General features: G+C 41.2%; 2 protein-coding genes across 8 annotated transcripts in view; one reads left to right on the top strand and one right to left on the bottom strand.

Moving 5' to 3' along the window:
• ACSS2 (acyl-CoA synthetase short chain family member 2) overlaps positions 1 to 12,018 on the top strand; it is an 80,375-nt gene extending 68,357 nt beyond the window's left edge. For 3 of the 4 annotated variants that reach the window (XM_061631689.1, XM_061631686.1, XM_061631687.1), the window contains 5 exons: positions 2,636 to 2,744; positions 4,313 to 4,381; positions 7,543 to 7,719; positions 9,193 to 9,267; positions 9,958 to 12,017. In XM_061631689.1, coding sequence (XP_061487673.1) covers positions 2,636 to 2,744; positions 4,313 to 4,381; positions 7,543 to 7,719; positions 9,193 to 9,267; positions 9,958 to 10,085 — 558 coding nt within the window. In that variant the 3' untranslated portion in view covers positions 10,086 to 12,017. Of the gene's footprint in view, positions 1 to 2,635; positions 2,745 to 4,312; positions 4,382 to 7,542; positions 7,720 to 9,192; positions 9,268 to 9,957 lie in introns of all 4 variants that reach the window. The other variant, XM_061631688.1, reaches the window with a different exon arrangement.
• A 5,356-nt stretch (positions 12,019 to 17,374) lies between these two features.
• GSS (glutathione synthetase) overlaps positions 17,375 to 19,720 on the bottom strand; it is a 36,913-nt gene continuing 34,567 nt past the window's right edge. For all 4 annotated transcript variants that reach the window (XM_061631690.1, XM_061631691.1, XM_061631692.1 and 1 more), the window contains one exon: positions 17,375 to 18,957. In XM_061631690.1, the coding sequence (XP_061487674.1) occupies positions 18,834 to 18,957 (124 nt within the window). In that variant the 3' untranslated portion in view covers positions 17,375 to 18,833. The remainder of the gene's footprint in view (positions 18,958 to 19,720) is intronic.

The raw sequence follows: 19,720 nt of genomic DNA, 5'->3' as shown, positions 1-19,720 counted from the left end.
GGTGCTGTCCAGATTCTGTTGATGAAATATGATGCAATTCTGTCTTGTTTGTTTAATGATTACATTGCAGAGGGCATCTGGAATCACTGGTTTTTCAAATCTTGGGATGCAAATGTAGTGATATATTGCCTTCTACACCACTGTAATGTGGATTTTATTGGAAAATTTTGAACTAGAAAATTTTCTGCTCTCCAAAATCAATTGAGACCTGATTTTAGCATGGTCTACTTGACTTATATTTAGGGAGCAAGGATGCCATGTTTCATTTTATGCGGTGTGTAAAATTCATTAAGGAAAAGGGCTGCTTTGGGAGGAAGGGTGGGATATAAATTTAATAAATAAATACTGGTCCAGTTTGCATGCTACGTTTAAATCATAGCTTAAAATAAACTGTGGTCTAACGTGCATGAGCATTTGCTCCTCATCCACTCCTGATTGTGCTGCATGTGGGAGGAAACAAGCCAGTGTGGTTTGGTTCTCTCCAAACCATAAGCCAAGAGCAAACTTTGGCTTCAAGTTGTGGTTTGTTTGAAGAGAAACTAACCATGAGCCCATTTTTGCATGTCTTAAGAAGCCAGACTCTTGACTTACTTCTGGCTTGTTTCCTCTTGTGCCTGGGACAGTTAGGAGTGGGGGAGGAGCAAAGTGCTCATGTGCATTAAACCATGGTTTATTTTAAACCATGGTTTAAAGTTATTTGTGAACCAGCTCACTGTAGTTTAAATGTTCAAAGAAATACAACACTTTACTTGGAAATTATTTTTATTGGAACACTTGCAAATATTTTGAGGCACAACAACACAATAGCATGCAACTTTACTTACATAAAAATGAAGACAGTCAAAACTATTAACGTTAATCTTAACACATCTGAATAGCTGTTCAAATAAATGTGTGTGTCCAAGGATAGTCTCCTACAAAAAAGTTACTTTAAATCTTTGATTTTAGGTTTGACTGGTGGTATTGCTCAGACTGACTTCTGTTTTAGTCTAACTTTATGAAAGAATGCATTTCTAAAAATGGAGTAACTTCTGCAGAACGTTACAGCAATTGATTTTTTTCTTCCCTGCATCACTGCTACTCCTTTAGCCTGAAATGTTTGCCAGTGCATTGAATGGACTCTGTAGATGTTTGCTCTGACGATGAGGCCCAGACCAGTATCCCCAATCCTTTTTCCCCCCGGACCACTTGAAAATTGCTGATGCCTTGGTGAACCACTTAATGATTTTTCTATCTGTTGTAGCAATTGTAATTCCATAGAATGCAAATGGTAATACAATAAAATACACTACCAAGAAATAAAAGAAGCAACAAAAGTAGGAAACTCTTATCAAATTTTCAGTTGATACAAAATTAGGAGGGATAGCTGATTCCCCCAGAGGACAGAAACAAAATTCAAAGTGATCTTGATAGGCTGGAGCATTGGGCTGAAAACAACAGAATGAAATTTAACAGGGATAAGTGCAAAGTTCTACACTTCAGAAAAAGAAAGAAATGCACAGTTACAAGATGGGGCATACTGGGCTCAGCAATACTACATGCGAGAAGGATCTTGGAATTGCTTATCACAAGCTGAATATGAGCCAACAGTGTGATGTGGCTGCAAAAAAGGCAAATGCTATTTTAGGCTGCTTTAACAGAAGTATAGTTTCCAAATCAAATAAAGTGTAGGTCCCCTCTATTCAGCACTAGTTAGGCCACATCTTGAGTACTGCGTCCAGTTCTAGACACCACACTTTATAGGCTACTTCCAACTCTACTGTGCTATGATTCTATGGATTCTAATACAATTAAAAATCAATGTGAATATTTAATTTGGTGGATGTGCTGTCTCCCATCTGCAACCACAAATCCTCAGACACACTGCGGACCATTTGAATGAAGCTCATGGACCCCTGGTGGTCCACAGACCACAGTTTGGGAACCCCTGGCCTAGAAATTTCTTTAATATGTGATTATATTTATCCTGACCTTCCTCCAAGGATCTCAGGGGTATACCATTTTACACTTGCAAATATCAGAGGTATAGCTTAAGTTAAAAGATAAGATCCGTGCTGGATCAGACCAAAGGCACATCTAGTTCACTACTCACAGTGGCCAGCTATATGCCTATGAGAAGCTCAGAAGAAGGGTGTGTGTGAAATAGCCCTTTCCCATTCATGATCCCCAGCCACTAGTATTCAGAGGCAGACTGAACTTTGGTTGAATGGGGATTTGAACTCTGGTTTTCCTGGAGCAAGTCCACCATTATATCCAGTACAATAAGAACATAAGAACAGCATGCTGGTTCAGGCCAATGGCCCATCTAATCCAGCATCCTGTTCTTGCAGCGGCCAACCAGTTGTCCATGGGAAACCTGCGAGCAGGACCTGAGTTGCAAAGAGCACTCTCCCCTCCTGTGGTTTCAGGCAACTGACATTTGGAAGAATACAGCCTCATATTCACTTAACACCCAATGCCTCATGTGAAGGCCCTGGAGCATCACCTTATCCCGTCCTCAGTTCTTTGTGGGAGGAGAGGAAGAATGGCATAGAATTAGGTCACGGTTTTATATAATACAAATTATTTAATGCAATATGAGGGCAGGTAGAGAACACACATTTAACGTAATCTCTTATCTATCCTCTCCTTTTAGGTTTTTAAGCAACCCTGGCCTGGAATAATGCGCACAGTGTACAAAAACCACCCACGGTTTGAGACCACTTATTTCAAAAAGTTCCCTGGTTATTACGTGACAGGAGATGGTAAGACTCCACAGAGCATCCTGGACTTGGAATATTGGTGTATAGCTTGCTTCCAATTTAATTTGGAAGGGCTTGACCATGGCAGACACAAGAGGCTCCATCAAGGGTGTATCATCCAGGGTCTTGGGGGGATCTTAGTCCCCCTACTTTTTTGGGAGCAGGGTCCCTATGTCTCCAGCATCCTACCAACCAATCAGCATGAAAAGGGAGTGCGTTAGTGCTGAGAAGTGTCTTCTAATATGCTTTCTTGTCCTTTCCTACTGATTGGAGCCGATCAGAGTGAAAGGAGGTGAGTCAGCCACTGAGAAGACTCTTTTCAGTAGCTAGCACTCCCCCCTTTCATGCTGATAGGCTCCTAGAGATGTCTGTTGTTGTGAGAGAAGGCATTAGTAAGGATCTTATTCTTAACCCAGGAGCAAAAAAAGGTGGCTGTGGCTGAGACTATCATGAAGGGACCCTGCACTTCTGAATGTATCACTACACTACTGGGCTCTGCACTTCCTTTTGTGGCTTGTTTTATTTCCAGACATCTGGGTCATCTTTCTAATGTGGACTTGGAACTATGTGCATGGACTAGCTTTGATTATATTTGGGGTATGTGAGCTTTAATTTGTAGCCCTGGAGTTCAAATCTTGGGGACAAAGGTAGGAGGTCTCTTTATGAAATCCAGTCCTCATTGCCTGATGCTCATGGAGCTCAGGCCTGTAATATGCAATGTATAAAAGAGGGGGCTTAGGAATTGGTTCATTGTGTCTTTTCCTTTCAACTTATTCACCTTTGCTGGCTGTCCCACATATTTGCCATTAAGGAGCAGGGTTTATAGGTAAGGAGGTGTGATTATGGCCCTTTTAAATAATTGTGCTCTCTTCACCACTTGGGTTATGAAAAACACAGTACTCTTTTTGTTGTTGCTGCCTTTAGTTTCTTTTTTATACTTGGCACAATGTGGACAAATGACACTATGCAGCCCCCAATTCTAGCTGGATATTAGTAGTAGTAGTAGCAGTAGTAACATTTATTAGTTGCTTGCTACCCGAAGGTCTTCAAATGACTTACAATATTGTTAATAACAAAAATACCATCCTATAAAAACAAAGCAAACCAACAACAATACCCCCGCACAGCCGCAGGAAGCATATTAACAGCAGACATCATCTCAGTCTATCAGATGCCTGGGGAAAAAAGGTCCTCTCACTTGTCACCACCCTCAGAGCCTCCCTGAGAGGGCGAACCTGGAAAAGGGCCTCAGAAGAAGTTTTAGGGGTAGGGGTAGGTTAATATTGGAAGAGACATTCCAGAAGATATTGGGGTCCTGAGCCGTAAAGAGCTTTATAGGCCAAAACCAGCACTTTGAATTGGGCTTGGAATCATACAGGCAGCCAGTGTAACTGGAACAGGATTGTTCTGGTATGTGATCTGTTCACCTTGAACCTGTCAGCAATTGGGCAGCTGCATTTTGCAGTAATTGATGCTTCCAAACTGTTTTCAAAGGCAGCCCCATGTAAAGTGCTTTTTCCTAGTTGGTTACCTTAAAATGGTCAATTTGCTGGTCTTTTTTTTTTCCCCAGGCTGCAAAAGAGATAAAGATGGTTATTACTGGATCACGGGTCGAATTGATGACATGCTGAATGTTTCTGGTAAGAACACAATCTTTGTGAAAGACTGGAATTTGCCTGTAAAATTCTCTCCATGATATAGTAGGATTTTAACAACTTTGTGCTTGGCCTTTTTGGGTGAAATGTTTCCTTCTCAATAATTTTTGAAGCTGTGCTGATTGATTGTTGGACAGTGTAAATGTAAGGCAAATGGGAAGAGCATTCAATAGTAACCTTTGGCCAACTAATGATGCTAAATAAGGGCACAGTCCAGCCAAAATTAAGCAATTTTGTCTTACTGCCGGAGAGTTCGTGTATGCTTTAAAATGTTCGGGATCCTAAGAAGTAAAATGATGAAATTACTGACATTTGTTTCTAATAGGTGAGAGATTAAGAGGATAGCTTTCTGTTCCCCACAGCTAATCTATAGTTGGTGTAATCTAGTTTAGAGGTAGAAATATTTAATTTGCAAAATGCCAGATTATAATTCCCTCTGTCAGTTAGTTTCTGTTGCCTGGAGGCAGACTGCCTTGCTATAGAAATGTCTGCTGTAGGATGGCTTTCAACAATAAGACAAATCCCAACTGTCCAAGTACTTCCTTTTGCATATAGAAATAACTTCTTAGGAAGTAAGAATTGGCTGCTTCTCCCTCTCTCCCTTTTTTTGGAACCATCTTAGGACAGTCATTGGCCTGACCTGGTATTTTGAACAAAGGAAATATTTTAATTCTGTTGCTCAGGATCCCCAGACTCAGTGAACGGAGTAAATAGTAAGAAATAGGCAGTGTTTATACTATTTCATTGGCATGCTGAGCTGTGGGTGGGTGTTCACTAGAAACTGCATTTTTTTCTATCATGGCATAAGAGAGCAGGGGTTGACTTCATGGGCCATTGGGCCACTGCAGTCTGTGGGACCATTGGGAAGGATGAGTGCTGAGTGAAGAAACAAATATTCTTGGAGTAGCTGAACCCTTCCAGGTCCACTTCTATGGCACAATTCACCAAGAGGTTCTCCTGTGTGATCCTCATTTAAAACGAATGGGGCTTGTGCAAGAACATTGAAGCCTTCAGGAGACATCAGCCATATATTGTCTCTGCAACCGCAAGAAAGCTAAAAAGTGCAGTCTTTTGTGGTAGTTCACTTCATTGGGCATTAAATAATGGATCGCAAGAGTCCCTTTTATGTCTCTAATGCACTTCAGTGTATGCTTGGAAGGGTTACCAATGTTCACTTCTAGCTGCAGGCATCACAGCACATCCAGTCTTTTTCTGGAGGATCCTCCAGGCTTAACAAATGGCTTTTCAGAGGCTGAAAGAAGCTGCCAGGCATATTCAGGGCTCCACAGCATGACTCTGATGTTCTTATGTTTCCAGACCCTCAGTTCAGGGACCTGTTCTGGTGCCCCCAATTTTTTCCCCTGATGCCCCAAGAGCCCACCAACTTTGTCAGCAGCAACAAAAAGAAAGAAAAAAAACCTAAAGGAGACACAGTGCTGGAGTGTGCAAAGCCGAGCACCCTGATGGGGGATGTAAATAGCTCTTTCTCCAGTCATAAGATTTATCATTTGATAAATAGAGAGGGGGTGACAGCCCCACTTGTCAGCTGATTTGTACAGGGCAGACTGTGTGTGTCTGTGAATACAAAAATCAGTAGTGACTGTGCTTGCAAAACCAATCAAATCCTGGCTTAATAGGACAAGATGTACGTGAGCTTCATGCACACCCATGCAGCCCTTTTGCTTCCACTTCCCTTCTCCCTTTGTGTAGTTAATTGTTAGTTCTCGGTTTGCACAAACCAGCAACACTATGGCCACTGACATCCAAAAAAGTTGGCTTTCTGAATCCTGGCTTGTTTGGAAGCCATTAACCATAGCATGCTTTACACATAATACAAAGTTATGGCTAACTGCAATTTCCTAGTTTATTTTTCTGCTCATGCAAAGGGAGGAGTGAAGTAGGAGCATGAGGGTTAGTGCAGGTCTATGAAGCTCTTGCCCATCCTGGCTTAGTTAATTGCGTGAAAGCAGCCAATGTCTGAACCATCCCCTTAAGAGATTCTTTCAACCCTGTAGTCTTGTCTGCTCCACCCCCCATTTTTCTTAGCAGTTTTGATTTGTGTACAATGGCAGTGACTGCTACATAGTCATCAGATTTTCAGGAAGCACAAATCATTTGCCTCAGTGTGACCTGTTGGTTTGCTTACATTATGGTCCATAGAGTCTCCCTCACTGAGGGTAGAGACACTTACTGTTATGCCAGTTCCAGTGTGTCTCCACCTCTGTTTTCTGAAAGTGGGGGCACATCATGCTAGCCAGACACCACCTCTTTTTACTCTTAAACCTGGTCAGAACTGTTTGAGAGCTTTTTTTAAAATTCAGCTTCAGACAGATTTTGCAACTGATTAGTAGATCAACCTGTTGCCCCTACAGGTGTGGCCAATGGAAACACTTTGCTGTATGCTCGAGACAGTGATTGGCCCAACACTTTGCACTAGGTGGTCCTGAAAGATCTGAAGTCAGCAGTGGGGAAGGGAGGTGCTTCATAACGTAGCCAGAAAAACCATTCTTACTGCTTTTGAAGTGACTAGTGTGGCCACAGACTGAATCAAATAGCAGGGCACCTGAAAGCTTTCGTCATTTACAGAGATTGAGTTCCCTAACATTTAGATATTTTTGTGTTTTTGTTTTTCTACTTTATCATGGTACACAGCAGTAGTGTCTTGGCTCAAGAAGAACCAGCCCAGACAGACTGTTCAGGGAATTCCAAGGAGTCTTCTCAGTCAGACATTAACGAACAAGATTTCCTTTTTTATCTAATATAATCCTAACAAAATACAAAACAAAAACCCCAAGCTAAGAAATGGTTAACTCTACCTTTATTGGCTACTGTTGTTGTTTCTTAACTTTTACAAATGGCATTTGGGATCAACTTTTTTTCTCTCTCCCCTATTATCTCTGTAGAATGTTAGAGTGAAAAGGGTTCCTTTTTATTTTAACTATGGTATTTTTTTGGCAATACGCAATCATAAGCCAGAGGAGTTAGTGTGAACCTTGCTGGCCTCCACCAAATACTATCATAGTAACTACCTTAAGCTCTAGCCTCCAATGTGGGGCTTAGCTTAATGGTCCCCTCCACTTTTGTGTGACACCTCTAGAAAAGTAAAGATGCCTGGATTGCAATTCCAAGTTTCTTTCTGCTTGCAGGGCACTTGCTGAGTACAGCAGAAGTAGAATCGGCTTTGGTAGAGCACTTGGCCATCTCGGAGGCGGCAGTAGTAAGCCACCCACACCCAGTGAAGGGAGAGTGCCTCTACTGTTTTGTGACCCTAAGGGATGGCCATGAATTCACAAAGAACTTGATTGATGAACTGAAGAAGCAAGGTAATGTGCTGGTAGACTGTCACACATTGCTTAACAAAAGGGTCAGAAAGCCACACTGAACAAAGTGCATTGATCTGCAGCTATTTTCTGTATTGCTTTAAACTGTTTTTTAGCTGTTTTTATTGCATTTTATACATCTCCTTGAGATGTGCATGGAAGGCAATAAAATAAAACAATAATAATATGCTCTACCACTAAGCCATGACCCCTTCACATCACTGAAGCTGATGCTGTACAAGCCTGTTCAGCAAAAGGGAAGCTACATACTGGCTGAAATGGATTTTCTCCCTTAGAGGTTATTCTTCAGCACTTCTGACTTTCCTGGGATGAACCCACCCCCTCCTCTAACAATTCGCTTCACCACTCAGTCTGGCTGGCAGGACAGTTCAAATAAAAGGATCATTGCTTAGGTTTGTCAGCAGCTAAATTTATCTCTGCTATTGATTCCCATGTGGTGCCTCCCTGCCAGCTGGCATCCAGTTTGAATACATAAAGGCAGACTGCATGCCCCGTGAACAGGGTGTGGGTTCTGCAAAGGTGATGTGTGAGCAACAACCTTTCAGCTCTCGTTGAACAGCAGAGCTGCTGCAGAGGATGGTGGGTTGGTATGACTGGCTGGTTTCCAAATTGGTTTCTAGAGTGGCAGCAGTTATCTGACTGAGGTTTTATGGGAACAAAAATAACTCAAGGGGTTTTTAATGAGCAGAACAAGACTTTCCCAGAGCTGTTTCTTTGTAGAAGAGACCTGTTGGTGTCAGTTACTGACTGGCCCCTTTGTTGTTTGTTGTTGTTTTGAGGAATCCTTGGGTTCTTGAGGAGCTTTTCATGCACACATCAAAAAGAAGAGCTTCCCTGAAAGACAGTTTGCCCACCATAATCTCCCCATCCATTGTGCAACTGCAGGAGCATGTAGGTTGTGTCAAGGGTCATGCTTACAATTCAAACAGGGAGAGGCACACAAGGCCACAAGGTCTAGCCAGGACCCTCTGTGAACTGAAGGTGGATCTAGACCATGCTCCATAGGGGTTCCACAGTAGATGCAGATAAGTCATTGTGGAAAGGGTTCCCTGTAGCTTTTCTTCTCATCCATCCAAGAATAAAACTGACCTAAAACTATGTGCCTGACATAAAACTGTAGCATACCTTTTAGAAAAATGAACAACTGCTAATTGGAAATGGGACCTAAGAAGGAAGAATCTGAGTGACATGCCTGAAGTGTAAACTATCAAGGAAGAATTTATATCATAAAATCATATTCCTGTTTTCCATCCCTGATATTATGTGTAGATGTACTGCAGTATGCTTTTGTTGGGGGTGCCATACTCTCCTCCCCCTTTCTTAGTGGGATGTCAGTGCCTTGTTTAGTTACTCTTCCTGTTCTCATGAGTTTAATTTCCTCAAGTCATGTGCTCCATGAACAGTCCTGAGCCCAGCTAGTTATCATAGTTAAAATCATTCTTCTTTAATTTACAGTTAGAGAAAAGATTGGTCCCATTGCAACGCCAGATTATATTCAGAATGCTCCTGGTCTGCCCAAAACCCGCTCAGGTATGGTATGAATTCTGCTGTTGTACATATGCAGGAAGTACAGATCCTGGTGCTGTAAATAACTCTTGCCTTACATTACAGGTTCTCGGTAGCAACTGAATGTACCATTCTCTACTTTCATTTTCGAAGCTCATAGTGTGAGAATTTGGGAAAGTAGTAAAGTTGTGAGCTTCCCATTAGTCCCTGTAATCTTGGGGACTTGTGGAAAACATTGACATCCTCCTGCTTCTCCTGTAGGTTGGCATGAGAGTTGGTTTTGATTGGCAGGAGAGATACCTTGCAGGCCACTAGGGAGTAAGCTAAATGCCCATATAGGTTAGAGAGAATTATGCATGCAGCTGCTCCCAAGACAAAGTAGAACTTGCTTTGTGTAGAGTTCATCTTCATAAAATAATGATTTTTGTCTTTTGACAAGTTGCATAGAATTTCACTCCAAGTTATAAATTGGTTGGAATTCATAGTATTTCATGGTTGTAGACCAGCCAGGCCAGAAAGAAGCATTTAATTAACAAATTCAAGCTTCAGTTTCTCTCTCAGATTAGAATTCTTCGTGCCTTACATGACCCACAGTATTTGTGGCACTAAATTGCACATTTTAAAATCCTCCATACCTGCCTGAATGCCACTCTTCAGTTATCTCTTTCTCAGAATGGAAGTACAGTTTGATGACATACTACAATTTCTTCACAGGTAAAATTATGCGGCGGGTATTAAGAAAAATTGCCAAAAATGACCGGGAGCTGGGGGATACCTCAACAGTGGCAGATGCAGCAGTTATAAACCACCTTTTCAACAACAGGTGTGAGACGATACTGTAGCAAGGCTATTGTGGAAGAACACAGCAGTAGTGCAGAGATTTGGTGAGAATGTGGCCCCATCCAGACAATGACTGTGCTTTCCTTGAGATGGAGAAGCTACCCAATGCCGAACTGAATGTAAATGAAGAGAAGAAACTGATGCTCCAAGACGCACTCCTCTTGTGTTGTAGATCTAGCTGTCTGTGCCTCTGGAGAACTGTGTGCATTATGTTGTAGACCGAAAACTACATATCTGAAATTCCAGCCTCGTTCACGTCATACAGAATGACTTAACATTTTTAATTTTCATGAACTAGTTTCATGGATGGTTTTTTTTTTTTTTTTTACTTTTTAATGTGCTGCAATGGGCAGAGCTTAGAATGTGCAGGTATTGGTGTGAAAAGATGGTTTTGCTCCTGAGCTGTAGTTATAGGTTTTGAGAACCGACAGATTGAATAGTAATCCTCATGTTGAGGCAGAATTATTGGAACAAACATTTTAGAAATCCATCTGGTTTCTTCCTTTCTTTTTAAAATCCTGACTACTCTGGCTTCATGCCGTAGGAAAGTGGACATTTTTAGGAAAACTGTAACTATGAAGCTGTATCAAATTACTTTTCCAGTGTTAGTCTGAACACGGATGTTAATGATGATGATCTTCCCCCCACAAAAAGGGGAAGTTTGGGGTTCTGCATGTTTTGGTTTTTAATAATGCATTAGTATGTGTGTGCACACCGCTAAATTTTCCCATTGCATTGTTGTTTGCTGGAGGTGGAAGCAAATTCAGGGAATTGTAGCCATGAAAAGCTATGTTCAGTGCCTAGATATATCATAGAGGGAGGTTCTTAAATTTGCTGTGGTTGTTGGGCTGGTGCAATACTTGTACCAGTTAAATCTGGGTATGGAGAGCATCTGTTGATTCACCTTGAGGGATGAGAAGGAGGTGCTGCAGAGATACCAAGGTTACAGTGACATGGGGCATTTCAGTTACTTGCTTCTCCATGTGACCAGCTGGGGCCCACAAACACATGAAGAAAATGTATACAGCCAGTGATTCTCACCCATGCTTGCTATGGCTGGAAAAAGTGTGGCTGCATTTGTGGAAACTCCAGTTATACCTGTACTTAGTCCAGTTTATGCTTCCATCACTCGATGTAATCATGGGCATGTTTGTGACCAAATATGAGCTGCTACTGTTGTGGAAGGGAAAAAATACAACTGTGACCAGCCTGCAGATAATTATGCAGAGGTGTCCTTTCTCAAGTCAGATGAATATATCCATAGCTCACAATTCATCAAAATTACTGTGAAGGATTTGATTCCCCTGTGTTCTTTGTCACTGAGGTTGCAAAGAAGAAATTATCAAATCAAGTGTAGGCTGAGATCTGATGTGGGTACATAACAAGGGGAAAATCTTTTAATATATTTAATCCTACAACCCAAACTCTCTAATAAACGTAGATTACAGAAACGGGCTTGTTTCAATAATTTTTGTTAAGGTGTGTAATTCCAGCACCTATTTCAATACTGCTGGCCTGGAAATGTTTCTCCATTTTTTATTTTTTTTGAAAAAAATGGGTATCAAAGTGTTGACTGCGATAGCCATGGTGAGGAATCCCAAGGTGTCTGATTTGCCCATGTAATTGTTAAAGCATGTCCCTTAACCATATGCTTGATGAATAATTTTAACATTGCCCTGACCTTGGCCCATGGTTATACATTTCTCATTTCTTACTTGCTCTTAGTATTCTAAATGCACTTGTATATGGTCTGCAACATCATTGTATATTTAACCTAATGTCATACAGCATTAAAGGTAGGCCCGTGGCTTGCTATGTGCTATTAATAAGAAACAAATCCTTTAAATCTTGGTCTGACATAATTTTGGTTAGGAAATGGCTGGAATTGTTTTTAATTGGAATAAATCAAAGAAATAAAATATATAAACCGGTTGGTTGTGGATTTTGTGTATATTCAGTATCTGGTTTTCGTTTTGAAATCTAGACTGGACTTTGGTTGCATTTGGATATAACACTAAACGCATGGTTCAGCATCACATGAACAAGCCTGGGCTCATGTGCTCTTCTCCCCCCCCCCCGAGATGAGGTATTTGGAAGCTTGCTTTTCCTTAAGTGCATAGAATGATAGAATAGTAGACTTGGAAGGAGCCTATAAGGCCATAAAGTCCAACCCCCAGGGGTGGCTGTTGAGCTATCTCCTGAATGCCTCCAATGTTAGAGAGCCCACCACTTCCCTAGGCAATTGGTTCCATTGTCATACTGCTCTAACAGGAAATTTTCCTGATTTTCATTGAAATCTGGCTTCCTGTAACTTGAGCCCATTATTCTGTCCTGCGCTCTGGGATGATCGAGAAGAGATCCTGGCCCTCTTCTGTGTAACAACCTTTCACATACTTGAAGAGTGCTATCATATCTCCCCTTAGTCTTCTCATGGCCAGTTCTTTCAGTCTTTTGTCACAGAGCTTTGTTTCCAGTCCCAATCATCCTTGTTGTCCTCCTCTGAACCTGTTCCAGTTTATCTGCATCCTTCTTAAAAGTGGTGGTGTCCAGAACTGGATGGAATACTCAAGATGAGACCGAAACAGTGCCGAATAGAGGGGAACTAGTGTTTCACATGATTTGGAAACTATACTTCTGTTAATGTACCTAAAATAGCATTTGCCTTTTTTTGCAGCCACATCACACTGTGGGCTCATATTCAGCTTATGATAAACGACAATTTCAAGATCCTTCTCGCATGTAGTGTTGCTGAGCCAACTATCTCCCATGTTATCACTGCATTTGGTTTCTTTTCGCTAGGTGTAGAACTTTACACTTAGCCTTTTAAATTTCATTCGGTTTTCAGCCCCGTGTTCCAGCCTACCAAGATCACTTTGAATTTTGTTTCTGTCTTCCAGGGTATTATCAAATTTGACAAGCATATCCTGCACTTCCTCATCCAAATCATTAATAAAAATGTTGAAGAGCACTGGGCCCAGGACTGAGCCCTGCAGTACCTCACTCATTACCTCTTACCACTTTGAGAAGGAACCATTGATAAACACTCTGAGTATGATTTGGAAGCAAATGTGGATCCACCTGTTAGTTGTTCCATCCAGCCCACATTTAGCTAACTTGCCTTGGTTCAGAAACACTGTGTCAAGAACAAAACCTGCCTAACTAATCTAATCTCATTTTTTGATCAGGTAATCTCCCTGATTGGGAAGGCTGTGGACATAATATATCTCAACAAAGTTTTTTGTTCTTGACACAGTGTTTCTGAACCAAGGCAACTAATTGAAATGGGCGGACATGACTGAGGGTGTAATCCCAACTGGCATATACGCCAGACCAAGGGCATACAGGATATGGCAGAGGAGGGTGTTGGCACAGCTGGGCTGTGCCAGCAGACATCCGCCCCCTCCCACACATTGCCAGAGCTCCATCGCTACCCAGGTGCTCAGCTGGCGGAAGGCCTGAAAAAAGGGTGTTCCAGGGCTGTGTGTTGGGGGCAGAACTGAAGGGAGGGGGACATATGCCGGATTCTGAGCCTGTTCAGCTGTCTTGTGGCCCCCAGTCCCAGCAGCCGATATGCTGGAAAAAGGGGTGGCGGAAGGAAAGATGACTTTCTCTTCCTTTTGCCAAGCCCTGCTGGTGCAGTCACTGTCCTTCCCCCCTCCCCCACCCCATGGCTCCTGAATGACAGTAGGATGTGGCAGCCCCTTCCACTGGTTCCACTTCCACCAGCCTTTGCTGAGCTGGATTCTCCTGAACCTGGGTCTATTAATTTCAGTGAGACTACTCTGAGTAGGATTTAATTGGATACAACCCATAATTAATATTAAATGACAGTTCCCAGTTCAGATGAAATGGCAAAGCTTGTGAACTCAGTTTTCTGTGCAGAGGAGAGAGGGAGTGCGCAAGCTGGGAGGAGACAAGACTTGTTTACACAGCACTTAAACCATGGCTTAGTGCAGGGGTGAGGAACCTCTGCCCTTAAAACACTCTCCAGGATATACTCCTTACTAACTCTGCTCTGTACCCTCCAAGAGGGCTTTTGTTTAGCTGGAATGTGTCCTTGGTCTGTGATGATGCCTCTTGCTTGCCTGGATAGAAAGAAGTGTGTAGCAACTTCTGACTTTTGTAGCTGAGCTGTATAAAAGACTCACATTCATCTATTTTGCCTATTGTCCCCCACCCCAGTGGCATGTGGCCCACATGTTGAAAAACGTCCCCCACCCCCAGATTAGTGTTACAACATGATTTTTAGGTTGCATGTTTTTGATATTTGCCCCTTCTGTTGCCTATTATGTCAGCGCTTGCCTAATGAACATGTGTAAACGTAACAGCTCAAGAATCCAACAGGGATTTCACAATAAGAATTGGTCCTACAATATTAGAATCTTCAAGTCCTTTCTCACATTCGGGACTAGTTACAGTAATTCTTACCAGCTAGCTATGGTAAGAGTTCAAGTAGAAGTTTAACTTCTACCAACTTTTACATAGTAGAATTCATTCATTCAAAGTCTAGTAGTTACACTTGGGCAAGAGGTTTGGAATGGAGGAAACTGAAGTGGAAGCTGCACTTGCACACAATAACGTTTTAGAAGTTGACTCATGTATTATAGCAAAAATCCCATATGTTAAGGAAGATGGGAGCATTCCTGCTCTATATTCACTAATGGGCAAAAAAAACCCTTGTGGTTTAAGAACTGAACTATAGGCAACAGACATTTCTATCAAACTTTTAAAAGGAGGGAAATTGGGCAGCTATAGTGAATGCACCAGAGGAGCAGGAGATCTGACCTCTCTGTGATATTGGACTGCCCTCCGTGGCGCAGAGTGGTAAGCGGCGGTAATGCAGCCGAAGCTTTGCTCACGGCCAGAGTTTGATTCCAATGGAAGGAGGAAGTCAAATCTCCGGTAAAAGGGATCGAGGTCCACTCAGCCTTCCATCCATCTGTGGTTGGTAAAATGAGTACCCGACGTATGCTGGGGGGTAAAGAAAGGCCGGGGAAGGAACTGGCAATCCCACCCCGTATATACGGTCTGCCTAGTAAACGTCGCAAGACGTCACCCTAAGAATTGGAAACGACTCGCGCTACAAGTGCGGGGACACCTTTACCTTTACATATTTGTAAAAATGCAAGCACAATTTGGGTTTGCCTTTCACAGTCCAATCTACTTCCTGTGTAGCTTGGAAGAATTTGGTAACGTGCCTCTGAGCATATGGTGAGTGATGACAACACCTACCATCTCCAAAGATGGAGAATTATATTTTTGTATGTTTGTTGGTGGTATTCTTACTTTGCTTCTTTCCTGTGTTACTACTGTTTCTACAGAGAATCTAACCTAGAAAATTGTATTTCTCTCATTATTCATCCTAGAAATCTGAGTCAAATTTATTTTTATTAATTTCAAAGCCATATCATATGATGGTCAATGTCATATCATGGTGAAGACAGCCTTTTGTGTTTCAAACTGGAGGTTATGTTCTATTTCTATTTTGGATGCATTAAGTTGAATCTGAAATTGCAGTTTGATGTAAAATCAGCCTGATTACAATATGTTGCTACTTAAGCAATGAATCTAGCTGTTGGAAAAAATAAACTTGGCCTCCCAAGATGCATGTTTTCAGCCTGCTATGCTTAAAACACTCCACATAAGGAAAGGTGGGCATGGTCAATTAAAAACATAGAGCACACCTAGAATTTTGCTAGAATATATTTCACCTCCCACTGTTTTATCTTGTGCAAACTGAGACACTCCTCATGTCCATTGGAAACTATTCTTCAAAATAGTCAGTGCCATTATTCCACAATTGTTTGAGTCCATTTAGTGTTGCTGTACTTCACATATTCAAAGAAACAGAAGCAAAAGAAAATGATTTACTATAGGAACCTTCGCTAAAATTGCAAAGTATATCAAACATATTTAAAGTGAATATCTGAACTATAGCAACTTTCTTAATATTGTTGCTTCCTCCCTGCTAAAATAAGATCAGCACAGCACATGCCTTGTTTCTGTTATTTGAGCTGATTGCAGGTGTTGCCACCACTCAGTTACCAAATTCTTCCAAGCTACACAGGAAGTGGATTGGACCATGAAAGACCAACCCAAATTGTGTTTGCATTTTTACAAATTTGTAGGGCAGTACAATATCTCAGAGAGGAGGTCACGTCTCCTGCTCTCCTGGTGCATTCACTCAAGCTGCCCAATTTCCCTGCTTTTTAAAGTTTGATAGAAATGTCTGTTGGCTATAGGTACATTCTTAAACCGCAAGGGTTTTTTTGCCTATTAGTGAATTTCTCTTCTTTTTAATCCGGGAGGTAAGAAATGGGATCCTGTGCAAGGTTGTTGAGAATGGATTGATCATTTGCATGCTTATTGAGTTCAGTGGGATTTACTCCTTTCCAAAAGGAAAACATTGTGCACAATATCATTTTTCAGCGTTTCCTGCATGACTGTCTCAAGTGAAATAAAGGTCTGGTGTGGGTGTGGCCCCCTGATTAGCCAAGCAGCTGTGAGTCTGGCTTTTAGAACACTGACAGATGGTTCTTACTAAGCATGCCTGGCCTTATAATTGACTTCAATGCTAAATTTCTTAAATTAATTACAAATCAGCCAGACATTTTTTTAACTTTTAAACTGCAGAAGATGGAGGTCAGAGTATGGGGCAAGGTCAGTAATAGGATTACAGGTACTCCGTGAACATGGCTGATTTTTAATTAATCTCAACAAATTATGAGAACTCTGACAGAAAAAAGTCCAAAAGGGGTCTGGTTTTTCCTTTTCTTTTTACACTTTGAACTCTCAATTCTCTCTGACTATGTATATCGCCATGAAAATTTAGAGAGTTGTTAAGCAAGTGTTTCTGAGTTCAGGACTATACGTTTTGTAAGGTTTTGTTTTGAAATGAGCTTATGGGAAGCTTCAGAATGGCATGGGGGGATATTTTCAATTTAACCCAAAGTTTCAGATTTCTAGTGTTCTCATGCCTTTTCTTGGTTCTGCTCAAATTTGGGCTTTAAACCTCCACTTCTCTCTCACGAGGTTTACAGTTAGCTGAAGCCATCTGCAAGAAAATTAGTTACTATGTGTTGAACAATGTTGTAAATGCCATACAGGACTTAGCAAGTGTTATGAGGAATTCACAGGTCCTATCTACCCAACTTTAGAAATACTTGGACTATACGTGGCAAAGCCACCACAAGCCTAGAGCCATTAATGTGCTGCATTTCCAGACAAAGGGGACACAAGTCTAGAGAATCTAAGGGGGAATACAGAATAAATACAAATGATTCTTTTCAAATAGCTATCAAGTTATTTTTATTTAGAAAACTTATTCAAATTGCTGAAACATATATCCAAGTTATCCAATTTCCTGTTGGTCCTTAATACTGTGCTCTCAATTAAACCATGTTGATTTTCTAAGTCTCTCCTCTAAAGGCGTATTTTCTAGGCATAATAAGTCTGAACCATTTTTTTAACTACAGAGACCATGATCCAGAAAGATCTATGCATAAATTGAGATGCTGCTGTTCAGAAAGAAAACCAATGCCATCCTAGCTCTAAACTCCATCTTTTAAAAAGTGTTGATATGCTTTGGGAAGCTGCTATTTTAAAGTAACTGATTTGATTTTTTTAAAAAGTTCCCTATTCTTAAAATGGCCCACAGCATGATAGTGCAGGTGAGTATATTCAAGCTGTTTGCTCACCAAAACCCTGAATGTTACCTTCTATAATTTCAAAGTTTGGAAACATTAACATGATTAAATTTTCTTTCTTTCAGAGAATAACAAATAGCATGTTGAACACAAGTGTTCTTCAAAAATGAGCATGTTGAGATTCTGAACATACTATATATTTTACTTTCCTTTCTTTAAAGTGAAATGTTTCACTATTGGGTACTAGTTACTCACCAAAGTAGCACAGGACAGAATAGAATGATCAACCAGTTCTTTCAGCTGGAACTAAATCTGAAATCCTTACATGCCATGGTATTACAGAATAGAGCTTATTACTATTTGAAATCTATTTCCCAAGAGCTCATATTCATTGCTTTTTAGTGGCTTTTCTTGGGCATACACAATCTGCTTTTACAAGATATTATACGAAGGGTCCAGGAGCACTGAGAGAAATAAAAGAAATAAATGTTATGTTTCCCTTTTCTCTCTTCCTAGTGTCTCCTTTTTACCCTTAGCCAGATGCTATGTATGTTAATTGATCTGTGACCTTGCATGTTATTCCTTTGTGATGTGTCCCTCTCAGATAAGAATGTAACAAAAGCAGGAAATGTTGCGCAGCATCTTAGTTTAGGAAAAGTACCCCCTATCGTGGTCCACAGATGGATGGAAATACACCTTGAAAATGTAGAAGAGATCAAGGTAATCTATTTCACTAACAGGCATTTGAAAGGGCATCTGTAGCATAGCAGCTTGTATATTGCTATCTCAGGAAATGCCTGATCAGATCATCAACAGCTTGTCCATAATCACAATAAAGTAAAAAAAAAAAAAATCTGTGAGATGCATGTTAAGGGTGCTTCAAGGACAAAGTTGTCAATGAAGGTCAATTAGAATCCAGAATTTTCTTGAGATCAGAAAGTAACAATGCAACGCTGCTGCCTTGAATCTTGGGGTCACATGTGAGAGGACGGCTTCCAGTATCGACCAGATGATCAAGTCTGCCATTTGGCAATATATCCTAAAGGAGAACGTCTCCTCCTTCAAGCACAGTGAGGATGATGCTAGTGATGAGGTATTTTGTTTTCATATCACATAGGGAGTATCCAAAACAGCTACTCCAGCTGCTACTCCACCATCTGCATGCTCTACAGCCTTTGTTCGCAAGAGATGGCCAACATGCTTGTTCACCACAAGATTCTGACCCTGTCTGCAAGCGAAAAATAAAAATGAATATATTTTAAGGCATATAGTATGATAGTTAAGTTTTTAAAATCTCACTAGAGAATCCAGCCAAAGACTCCTGCTTAGTTAACAGTCTGGTTGGTGTAGGGAGTTTATCAGTGTTTATATATGCACACTGGTTTAACAGTTTTATAATGGCAGGTTCTACTACTTCACTGTTATGCCATTATGGATGAACAATAACCACTTCTGCTGGAACAATAGAGGTATTTGTGATTTTTTCCCCACCCAGAAATTAGTATCTGCTTTAGAACTGATATACCTAATGGCCTCTAAATACACACTCTCACCAGGTTGCTTTATATCAAGTCAGCTGCTTATCATAGAATCATAGACTAGTAGAGTTGGAAGGAGCCTATAAGGCCATCGAGTCCAACCACCTGCTCAATGCAGGAATCCAAATCAAAGCATTCCTGACAGATGGCTGTCCAGCTGCCTCTTGAATGCCTCCAGTGTCAGACAGCCCACTACCTCTCTAGGTAATTGGTTCCATTGCTGTATGGCTCTAACAGTTAGGAAGTTTTTCCTGATGTCCAGTCAAAATCTGGCTTCCTGCAACTTGAGCCCATTATTCCGTGTCCTGCACTCTGGGACAATCAAGAAGAGATCCCGGCCCTCCTCTGTGTGGCAACCTTTCAAGTACTTGAAGAGTGCTATCATATCTCCCCTCAGTCTTCTCCAGGCTAAACATGCCCAGTTCTTTCAATCTCTCCTCATAGGGCTTTGTT

This window comes from Rhineura floridana, chromosome 6 (assembly GCF_030035675.1).
Source record: "Rhineura floridana isolate rRhiFlo1 chromosome 6, rRhiFlo1.hap2, whole genome shotgun sequence".
NCBI classification, from domain to species: Eukaryota; Metazoa; Chordata; class Lepidosauria; order Squamata; family Rhineuridae; genus Rhineura; species Rhineura floridana.
The sequence above is the reverse complement of the archived record's forward strand: the minus strand, read 5'-3'. Positions and strand labels throughout refer to the sequence as shown.